The sequence below is a fragment of the Chlorocebus sabaeus genome, chromosome 15 (genome assembly GCF_047675955.1).
Source record: "Chlorocebus sabaeus isolate Y175 chromosome 15, mChlSab1.0.hap1, whole genome shotgun sequence".
Taxonomy (NCBI): domain Eukaryota; kingdom Metazoa; phylum Chordata; class Mammalia; order Primates; family Cercopithecidae; genus Chlorocebus; species Chlorocebus sabaeus.
In genome coordinates, this window is record NC_132918.1 from 81,101,586 (window position 1) to 81,113,623 (window position 12,038).

The 12,038-nt window shown below is 37.8% G+C and overlaps 1 protein-coding gene across 1 annotated transcript; it reads left to right on the forward strand.

The window, feature by feature from the left end:
- The first annotated feature begins 11,274 nt into the window (after window positions 1-11,274).
- LOC103241865 (large ribosomal subunit protein eL42-like) lies at window positions 11,275-11,601 on the forward strand. Its single transcript, XM_038002591.2, has one exon. The coding sequence runs from the start codon at window positions 11,275-11,277 to the stop codon at window positions 11,590-11,592; it is 318 nt and encodes a 105-aa protein (XP_037858519.1). The 3' UTR covers window positions 11,593-11,601.
- The last annotated feature ends 437 nt before the right edge of the window (window positions 11,602-12,038 follow it).

Here is a 12,038-nt window from a genome sequence, read left to right on the forward strand (position 1 = left end):
ACAGACTGATGGCAATGTAGGCATATAATCCTTGTTAGATCTGTCATTGCAGATAAGTGGGTAGAGGATGGATTACTCAATGGGCAGTGTCTTCTACATTTGTTATACATATGGGGAAAAAATAAATTACAATTCTGACTTTTCACAAAAATATTTTATGGATAAACTGCTTAAATGTGCAGGGCAAAACTATAAAACATTAGAAAAATATGAACTATTAATACATTTATAACATAAGAGAGAAGTAGTTCTTAAACAAAATGTAGAGAAATAATAAATACGACTACATTAAAAGAAATAAATGCCACCTCTGAAAACCTACCACAGACAAAATTAAAAGACATACCACAAACTTAGAAAAAGTATTTGTGGTATATTTATCCAAAATAATATTCTTATCTAAAATTGTGAGACTCTCAATATGAAAGAGATAAAGAATATAGTAGAAAAATGGATAAATGACTTAAGCAGGCACTTTACAGAAGAGCAAACACAAACTGTGTGAGTAACATAAAAGTAATTAAATCATCTATTTAATTTAAAGTTGTTTTTAAAGTGCAGTCCCTTAGGGCACCTTATAAGAGCATTTGAAAGTTCTCTATTGAAAAACTCATTTTATTCCAGGCCTCAGAAAATGTGCATGCATACAGTTGCAGGAAAAATTAGCAGCTCACAGGAAGAAAACTCACAAAATACCCAGAAAAATAAGGCATATAAGCTTGTCAGCAGGAACAATTGATATCAAAATCAGAGCCTAAAAATTAAAGATACTGAACTTAGGAAATGCCAAAATAAAATGTCCAGTCTTTTATAAATAATTCATTTGAAAGGCTACAAAATATGGATAAGGAATACATACATTTTTTAAAAGAACTTTAAAAATAAAGAAATAGGTAATTAATGGATAGTGCAGAAATAATGTGATGAGATGGAAGATTTTAGAAGCCAGCAGGAGTAAAAAGCAAAGAAAGCAGTACATATGGATGTATAGAAACAAATATTTACTGGTAAAAAATAATAATTCTACTTAAAGTATTGTTCACCCAAAAGTAAGAAACATGATTAACTTTAAAACATAAGTATTCATTTTAAGATGTAGTCTACACACTGAAATATAAAAGGAATATATAATTTACAACAAATGTATCGAAAAATACAAAAACTACGATAAACTATTAAATCATTCTAAAGGCAATGAAAAGAGAAGAGGAAACATTTTTAAGAGACTGGTGTTGACAGAATGTAGAAGATACCTAGGAAAGTCTACAGAGTGTTGGCATTTCGCAAAGTGCAGGAGTGTTATCAACACATTAGGTGTGCTGTCAAAAATAGTCCAGGGCCTATGTGAGGTGGAATTACACGGGTGATCCTCCTGGTGATTCTTCCTCAGGGTGACGTTTTAAAAATCACAAAGGACAGCCCTGAACAAGATAAAATCAATCAGGGGAAACACGTGCACTAGCCAGTTATATCTTAGAGAAAGTGTTGGAGTCAGGTTGAGAAGAGTACTCATTCCTTATTTATTCATTATCTATTTATATTGGTAAAGGGTGATGCACAAGGACAGATATGGATTGAAAGTGAAATGAATTTTACTGAACTTTCAAGTTTAGAACTCATGTCTACCATATATCTCCCATTGATAAGGATATAGTCAGCAAAAATAACCAAAATATTTTTAATATATTTCGGTTTATGGGTGTAAGCTGGGACCACCACTGCTTGTAAGATGCAACCCAGAGCAACTCCTATATTGAGTTGGAAGAAAATACAACAGCTTTCTCTTCCATGACAACACAGAGGCCTACACAGAGGCCTCATTTCTTCAAGGGTGCCTGAAGAAATGAGGATAAGTAGAAGGAAGGGAAAGATTCTTTCTTCATTCTCCAATTCATTGTATTTCAGTCCACTTTTCTTTTAGTGTTGCTTGTGTGATATGAAACAGTTTAATCTCTTGAGTTCAAATATTGTTGTCCACATCTTACCTGTGTGGCCTCACGTCAGTTATGCAGTGCCTTATTTTCATCATATGTTTGTTCATCATCATTACATGGCTCACAATATGGATGGTTTACTTATAACAGTGACTGGCCCATAGACAGCACACAATAAATGAGTACTCTTTTTGTGGCTTACAGACAGTAATTTACTATTTCCAACATAAAAGTGACCATTCAAGTACGTGAATGCAGTTTGACCTAACTCTCAAATGTGTGTATTTTATGTATCTGTCGCCTATTTTATCTTTTCACTTACATAAAAGTTACAATCCATCCTGTTAGTGGATAACAAAATCAAAATTTAGCTGTAAGTACTTTGCAAATTATTATGAAATTTAAGACATTTAACTTCATTTATGTTTTTTTCCTTGATGTTATAAACACAGCTTTAAGCTGTATACTAAGGTTAGAAGCGACCAAGTTATAATTAAGTTATTAAGGTATTGTTTTCCAGGTAACAAGTATTATTAGTTTTTTGCCTTAAAATGCTAGATTTTTATTTCTTTCTCTTTTTTTTTTTTTTTTCTTTTCTGAGACAGAGTCTCGCTCTGTCACCCAGCTGAAGTGCAGTGGCGTGATCTCGGCTCACTGCAACCTCCACCTCCCTGGTTCAAGCCATTCTCTTGCCTCAGCCTCCTGAGTAGCTGGGATTAGAGGTGTGTGCCACAATTCCTGGCTAATTTTTGTATTTTTAGTAGAAGCAGGGTTTCACCATATTGGCCAGGCTGGTCTCGAACTCGTAACCTTAAATGATCCACCCACCTCGGCCTCCCAAAGTGCTGGGATTACAGGTGTGAGCCACCGCACCCAGCTTACATTTTTGTTTTCAACTTTCAGCTATGGTTTCCTGTAGAAAATCTGAACTTTGAAACATCTCAGATCATTTTAAAAGATTATTCAGAAGGCAAGTAGCTCTTACATGGATAAAAATATTCACTGGCTTCATCTGAACTTACTATTGTCATACTTTCTTCCAAATAATCAAACTCACCACTCCAGTGCTTTAGTCATGGCTTGATTAATGAAGATATACCTAACAGAGATCTTGAAAAAGAGATATATTAAGTTATTCCAGAAATACATTTTCACAAAACCAAAAGGAAAACAAAAACCAAATGAGAAACAAAAGACAAAAGTACATTTATTTCTATTTATTGCCTGAATTGCATTTAAGTTACACACATTTTTTTTTAACAGGATGTTAAAAAGGAAATTATTGTTCTAAATAATTTCTGTCACACAGTATCTTAATGCCTTTGGGAAAAATATTAGGTATTAGTTACCTAACAATTTTTAAAGCAATTATTAAACAAAAGATCACTTAACCTAGCTTCCGATAATTTAATTATTGGGATTCAGTAAGGTCCATTGTTGCGTATAGTATCTTATCATTATGACTAGAGTCTAGTTAACGTGTAATTACTTGGTTCTGTGCAAACACCAGAAAGTTTTTCCTTTTTGTATGCATTAGGAATTCTTTTAAAATATTGAATAAAGCTAGAGTCACCTCTTCTGGGGGAGATGGAAGATTCATTCACTAACCATATGTTCTATACTTTCCAGAATAACTTCCTGCACTACAGAAACTGAAAAGAAATGAAAGCTACAATTGTTCTTGTAGTTAGAAGTCTGCATACAACCTAGTTTCTATCAGTTACATATACTTGCTCTGACTTGAATTAGAAATAAGTTGATAGCAAGCAAGGTGTCCATTTTGCAAGTGCTGGTTAAAATGGGAATGCCTTGACTCAGAAGATAAACACGTTTTGTCGTAATTTCTTGTAACCCAGTGAGGCAGGAAAATAGGGTCTGGAGGCAATGAACCTGAGGCTGATTCATGCTGACTTCCTAGAACCAAATCAAAAGGAAAACCCCAACTTTCCATGCACAAGTAACAAAAGGACCAGAGGCTACTCCCTTTGCAACTCCCACCCCACTTTACTGCATGGCAGATAAAAAAATGGAAAGTACTTCTGACTGGTCCCATCCCCAAACCAGTCAGAATGATGGTAGGTCAATTCTTCATTTGCATAGAAGTATAACTTTGTAACTTCACCTCAGCCTCAATGTGACCAATCAGACTGATCACAGACCATTACTACATTTCCCTAGGGTTTAAGTCAAGTAACCAATGGGAAACCTCTAGAAGGTACTTAAACCCCAGAAAAGTCTGTAACCAGTGCTCTTCAGGCACTTGTTTGGCCCACTCCCTGCCCTGTGGAGTGTACTTTCATTTCAATAAATGTCTGCTTCTGTTGCTTCATTCTTTCTTTGGAAATTTTGTCCAATTCTTTGTTCAAAATGCCAAGAACCTGGACACCCTCCACAGGTAACATCAGATCACTCATAAGGTGACATGTTTCCAAAACCAACTGTTCTTGTGATAGTTTTCTGCTACCCAAATTTAGCTATGGTGATTTGTTTCTACAAATTGGCGCAGTTGCTTTGTGATTTTGAGCTTCCTGGCTGAGGCAGAGGAAGCAGTTTTCTTTATGAGCTAGTGTGTTATGTTATTCTAAGAGTCATCCACAGAGGCTGAGCGTGGAAACTGCTCCCGTGGTTCATCCAATAATTTTGTAAGCCTTTAATTCCATGTATTACAGTCTATATCTGCTTAAACTGTCAAGTGTACTTTTGTTATCTACAGCTGAGTTCAAACTGATGTAGTATTTGGTACCAGAATAGGTTGCAGACAAGAATAACATCCTTCAAGTGCTTATTGAAGGCACCAGTGTTAGGGACTGGTGGCAGTAGGATCTTGAAAGTGAAAGGTAGGTGAAAAATTAATCATGAATTGATTCCAATGACCACTGCTGTTTAGAAAGTTGCAGATTTTTTTGGCTGGGCGCGGTGGCTCACGCCTGTAATCCCAGCACTTTGGGAGGCTGAGGCAGGCAGATTATCAGGTCAGGAGTTCAAGACCAGCCTGATCAGCATGGTGAAACCCCATCTCTACTAAAAATACAAAAAATTAGCTGGGCATGGTGGTGCGCTCCTGTAATCCCAGCTACTCAGGAGGCTGAGACAGGAGAATCACTTGAGCCTGGAAGGCAGAGGGTGCAGTGAGCCGAGACTGTGCCACTGTACTTCAGCCTGGGTGAGAGAGCAAGACTCCATTTCAAAAAAAAAAAAAAAAAAAGAAAGAAAGTTGTAGATTTTTTTACACAAATCAACATGGACCTGAGATGGGATGTGTAACTACTGATCAGAAAGAAGTGTGTATTTCTCTCTTCTCTGTACAGATTTGCAAAAAAAATTGCAAAGTTAGTGTTGCCTTGGGGGATATCAGTCTACTTTTACCATTTTGTCACAAGGATATCAACTCCCATATTCTCATAATTGGCTAAAATGAGCCGGACACAAAAGGACAAATGGTGTGTAATTCCACTTATGTAAAATATCTAAAATAGGAAAATTTATAGTGACAGAAAATAGATTAGAAGTTCCCAACGGCAGAGGAGAGGGAAAATGGTGAGTTATTGTTTAATGGGTATAAGGTTCTTCTTTGGGGTGATGGAAAACTTTTGGGAATTGATAGTGGTGATGCTTGCATAACATCATAACTATAATTAACATCATTGAATTATGTCCTCCAAATAGTTAAGATGACAATTTTATGTAATATTTTAGCATAGCAAAAACATTTCTAAAAATTAAGGCCGTTCTTAATTTGTTATTCTGGGCCTTTCTAGTTAGAAGAACTCTTGGTTCCTGGGTAGTTCTACTTTGAATCAATAGAAGCTCCTTCAGTAGGTGATACCTGGATTCTCTCACTGGAACAGGTGTGACTGTATATCTTAAAGGTATGGGAGTTGACTGGAGGACCTACACAGACCTTAATAACAGAATCTGTCCTTGAGGGCCATGGATGTTATATTACTTCCACACAATTATTTCAGGACTTTCCAATTTGAAGATTCCAAAGAGATAACACAAAGATTACCACAGTGCCAGCTGGGCTCCACATTCCAAATTCAGAAAACAAGGTAATTCTCTGCCTATAAAGTAATTATCATATGGAAATTTATTTTTTCAAGTTTCAATACTACGGTTCGTTAAAAGTCATAGAAAACAATGAGTGATATCTAAGACAATGGAAGTAGACAGAAGAAACCTTTTAGTTTCAGCCTATTAACATGCCTATCAATAAGACAGATCTTTTGACTCTATAGATTGTGTATTCAGGTTTACTTTTCAAATGTCTTTATTTATTCAACAAGCACTCATTTTTTGCCAGTAATGTTCCATCTGATATTCCCTGTAAGAGCTTCATTTTGCCTCTATGGAATTAAGATATATGAGAGAGGGAAGAAACTCATGTAAACCTTCATTTCCTTTTCTAAAGTATTATCTGGAACATTGCTGACTTCTTGCAGTGTCAGGAAATTGGAACATTAGTAACCTCAGGTATGAAGTTTCTCTTTAAATTTTGTTCTTTCCCTTGCAGTTTATCTAATTGTCTCAATTCCCTTCTCTTCTTGGACGCTGTGTCACAGGTGTGCCTGTCTCTGAGGCTGTGTCTTAAAGGTGTGGAAATCCACTGGAGGACTTACACAGACCTTAATAACATAAATTGTTTTTATTCTCCAGCAACTGCAACATCTCCTGCCTCCCTGGGAGAGTCTGCATTTATCCCCCACAGTCCTTTGTGTATGCATATGATAGAAATGCCCAAGTACTCCTCAAGCATTGATTGTTGGAGCCTGCTGAAGGTACTTTCCACTCTTAGGGAGAGGTCTTTCTGGTAATTTTTAGCTGTTCACAGTGTTCCTTGGAAATAATAATTTTCATTTGTTGATACCTGACAGTAAGCATCAGAGGAAAAGTTCCACTGGAATTCAAGAGGTTTGTCTTCACTCAGTTTCCAATTATGCTGTATTTTCCTTTTATATGCTACAAATGTGATTGATTGCTTGTTTTAAGGAATGAGGTAAATTAAGCTCAGTCAACTATCTGACACGCTTGTAGCTCTGAGACAGCTGAGGAACAGGTGGTCTAAAATGCATAGCCCTTTCAGTTAATTTAGTGGACTCACTTGAATCTAATTCTAAGAAAACCCATCAAGCTGTCAATCAAAGACCCTTGGGTGAAGAGAAGGCAAAGCAACAGGATTAAAGTAAAGCAATTATATTCGCCAAGCAGAAGACTTTATTTCATGAAAAGAAACAGCAAGACCAACAGATGTTCAATTGGATCAGCTGAAGTTTGTGTTTGTGTTTGGATTTGGATATATATATATTTTTTTTCCCTATGGCTTTTCTGAAAAAGTCCATAGAAGTGTTCTCTTTTACTTTTAAGACCAAAAAAGCCACTATATAATCTCTGTTCACTGGCTGGAGTTTGCATTTTTCTTTACTATGATGGGTGAAAAGTTTTCTACTTTAAAAACCAGGTCCTTGGCTTTCTGTGAGTACACGTGATTTTTGAAACCTGATGTCTTCTATTCTCCATCTATTACAGCCCTAGTATTTATTAAAACTCCTAAACACCCAAGATAGGTGACATGTATAACATCTAACATAAATAAGTTCTAGAATGTAAAAGAATTTTTTGTGCAGTAGGAAGTTGAAAAGCAGCAGCCCAGTAGAACAATGGTCAAAAGATATGAAATGAGGGGTTTTCAAATGGTTAATTATTATCAGGAGATTCAACATTGGTTAGCAGTAATCAGAGAATTGCAAAACTGTATTGATCTGGATTGGTTACTGTATGGTAGATGCACCTGACAGTGATAACTTGCGCATACCCTAAGAATGATACTGTATGGCATAGGCACCTGAATGTTCAGACCTTGGAGCTAAGGAATCCAGGAGTAGCCAACATGGAGATCCATTCCTTGTCTAAGAGGAACATCTGTGTCTCTGGCCCAGCCCCTGGAAACATGCCATACTAGAGATCAAGGCCCTTTGTTACAGGTTAAACGAAGATTGCCAGGTGGGGGTTGTTAGGGGGAGAGTGTTAAGTGAAAATGTTATGTAAACTGAATGCTTTCTGAAAGTGGTTGCAGTTCTTCTGCCCAGCCCACCACCACTGGACTCTCTCCCCTGTATAGAAGCTCTTGGCCGGGCGCAGTGGCTCATGTCTGTAATCCCAGCAGTTTGGGAGTCCAAGGTGGGCAGATCACGAGGTCAGGAGATGGAGGCTATCCTGGCTAACATGGTGAAACTCTGTCTCTACTAAAAATACAAAAAATTAGCCGGGCGTGGTATCGGGTGCCTGTAGTCCTAGCTACTCGGGAGGCTGAGGCAGGAGAATGGCGTGAACCCGGGAGGAGGAGCTTACAGTGAGCCGAGATCACACCTCTGCACTCCAGCCTGGGCGACAGAGCAAGACTCAGTCTCAAAAAAAAAAAAAAAGCTCCTGATAACACCCCATGTCTCATTCTCTGGTTCTGGGTCTCTTATTTGGCCTCTTGAACCTGGTGCCATCCCGTTAGAGTCAATGAGTTTTGGCATGACAGTTACACACTGTGTTCTATTTGTAAAAATGTATTGAGATGTACACATGTATACTTTATGTTCATATTTCAATAAGGAGTTGAAAAAGGATCAGAAAGTAAAAGCAATAAACTAACACTTTCAAAAAGATGTCAGTTTATACCTTTACAGATTGGCAAAGATTTGAGCAACTGAAATATCTAATATTGCTAGAGTTGTAAAGAAGTGTGGTACCTTCTGCACTCTTAGTGGGAATATAAATTGGTACCCTCTTCTGAGAGAGAAAAAAATCTGGCACTATTTAGTGGAACTGAGAATGCTCAAACTCTAGAACACAACAATCCCACTCCTGGATATAACAAAAAAAATATAATTTAGTATCTCAAGGAGAAATGTAAAGATAATGAGCATAAATAACAGTTCCTTAAATCTGATATTAATTAAGATATGCACATAAAGTGCCTGGGATTGTGCTTTTCACCTGTGTGGACCACATACATACATAGTAACTAACGTGGCAGGGAAATGGAGAAGATGGAGATGGGACACACCTTGTTGGATGCAAGATGAAATGCAAAAATAACTGAACTCACCAAGTTAAATATGTTTATGAGTAAATGACATATTTCTCCCTTGATTCCTAGGCTTGTGGAAGAAACAGGAAAAAAGAAAAGAGAAAAAAATATTTGCAGACGAGGAAGTTCATGATAAAAAGGTAATGAAGGTTCCCTGAAACAATTCAAGTTTCCAAAATGTCTCTGGAGCCACAGGAAGCCTCAGAAAGCCATCCTTGGAGTTCAGACGATGTCCTGAAAAGTCACTGAAGAAGACAAGGAATTACGAAATGACAGAACAAGCAAAGAAATTATATTCAGCTGACATAGGGAGTGGGAGAAGGGTAATAAAAGAAGAAGGGCCAGAAGCTGGAGATAAATCAGTGAGCAACAATACAGGCAGAAGTGAATTGGCTGAAGAGCTAATTGGGTTTAATAACTATCATCCCCTCCTCACGCACAAGCGCATCAGTTTTGTATTCTTCATCAGAAAGATAACCTCCCCAAATTTTATAAACCTAACAGAGAAAGCCAAAGTGCCCCATCTCTAGACTCTACTCCAGACAAATGTCTTTTTATCTTTCTTTTTTAGTTAGTTTGTTTTTGGTTTTGTCCCATTTATGCTGAAAGAAAAGACATTACAGGTGCCATCTGTCCAGCTGCATCACCTCTAGAACATTGCCTGGAGGGATCATAGAGGACCGCTCTATCCCAAAGATTAACTAACTCTCCCATAGTTTCATTTCTTGCCCCTTACCTTTTCAGTACAAAATGCGTGCTGTTAGGGATTACCGGAGAAGAAATCCACAGCAGAAACAGCCAAGGAGACAATCTTGCCTTCACCTGAGTCCCACACAGGAGGAAAGAGGTAATCAGAGGCAGTACAGCCTCTTAGACATGTGTAGACTATTGAATTAATGACACAGTTCTGCTTTCTCCTTTGTGTCTGGAAATCAAATCCAAAAGAGCTACAAAGTCTTTGGAGAGGACACCACTAGGTCACTAGCCAGATTCACATTTTATATCATAAGGATTGATTTTTTTTTTTTTTTTTTAACCTGGGATTGCATAAGGAGACCATTGAAACCTACATAATTGTTACATTTGGACAGATTTTCAGCATTGTAAAGACCACGAAACCCCATCTGGCCCCCTGTAGGGTCTTATTATTGCGGTCAGTTAGCTAAATAAATGTGTAATCTGTAACTGCTGGCATAAATTACCTATTTCACAGCCTTCTCCAGAGCATGAAAAAAATCAGAGAGAGACATAAAAATTCTTTTTTGTAATACCATTTACTGTGGGCAAATTGATGAAACAGCCTATGTAGCTCTTTCATTAAGCAAGTGACCCCTGAAGGGGAATGCACAGCAGCTGGAATTATTCCGCCAATCAAGGCAAGCAGGTATAGATGTGACCTACTGGACTTCGCAGCTCAACTTCACAGACTTTACAGCTGGGTTAAACTCTTGCTGTCTTCTCAAAGCTTGGGCCTGTGTCAGCAGCAGCAGCAGCAACATCGCCAGGGAGCGTTTTAGAACACAGATCCTTGGGCCTCACCCCGGACCCACCCAAACAGAATCTGCATTTAAAGATCCCCAAGTGATTCATGTGCACGATGAAGACTGAGAAGCATTGGTTTAAAGATGTGATACTGAGATGACCAAACACTGCCCCCAAAGCTATCTGAGGTCTAAGTTCACCATTGAGACATGAGGAAGAAGGATATATGTAGTATTTTTGTTTACACGGGCTCTGGAATCAGAAAAAAAGGGATACAAACACTGGATCAACCTTTACTAGTTCTACACCCTTGGGTAAGTTGTCAGTCTCTTTACTTTCAGGTCCCTTACCTCTAAAGTGGGACAATAATATTGCTTTCTTCATAGGATTGCAATTTTCTTGCTAAGCTCAGAGCAGGTTGCCTATAAGCCCTCAATATCAGTTCTCTTTCAATAGTAGTATGATTCGAAGGTATAGATACTGACGGCATAATCTGGGAAAGAATAATTGAGTCCAACTACCTCTGCTGCAGACCTTGATTATCCCTTGATTATAAATACTGCTGCAGGGTTCTGTGCTTGCTCTGCTTGCCTCCTCCTGGCTCAGTTCTCTGCAGGAAAACGTGGATCCTCCAATGTCAGATTCTAATACGTTTCTCAGTTCCACTGATATTGGGAAAGAGACCACTTTTTACAACATGCTAAGGTCTTAGATGCTGAACAAAGTAAGATAAAGAAAATGTATAGGGATCCTTTCCATGCCAATAGCACTCACGCAAACATGGTGAATGTTCCTAAAACCCACCGGACTTTCTGTAAGAAGTGGGGCAAGTACCAACCCCACAAAGTAACACAGTACAAGAAGGGCAAGGATTCTCTGCAGGCCCAGGGAAAGTGGCATTCTAACAAGAAGCAGAGTGGCTATGGTGGGCAGACTAAGTTGATTTTCTGGAAAAAGGCTAAAACTACAAAGATTGTGCTAAGGTTTGAGTGTATGGAACCCAACTGCAGATCTAAGAGAATGCTGGCTATTAAAATATGCAAGCATTTTGAACTGGGAGGAAATAAGAAGAGAAAGGGCCAAGTGATCCAGTTCTAAGTGTCATCTTTTGTTTTATTACTGTATTAGTCCGTTTTCACACTGATGATAAAGATATATCTGAGACTGGGCAATTTACAAAAGAAAAGTTTAATTGAACTCACAGTTCCACGTGGCTGGGGAGGCCTCATGATCATGGTGGAAGGTAAGGGAGATAAGGATATGTATAATGGGTATAAACATACAGTTAAACAGAAAAAAAATAAGTTACAATGTTTGATGGCAGAGTAGGATGACTAGAGTTGACAGCAATATATTGTATATTTCAAAATAGCTAAGAGGGGACTGCAAGTGTTTCCAACACATGAAAACAATAAATACTTGAAGTGATGGATATTCAAACAACCTGATTTGATCATTATACATTCTATGCATATAACAAAATACTACACGTACCCCATAAAAATGTACAAACATAGGTCAATAAAAAAGTGAGAGAAGGGCCA

Excerpts from the sequence above, each read along its gene's own strand:
- LOC103241865 (XM_038002591.2), top strand. The coding sequence starts at position 11,275 with ATGGTGAATGTTCCTAAAACCCACCGGACTTTCTGTAAGAAGTGGGGC.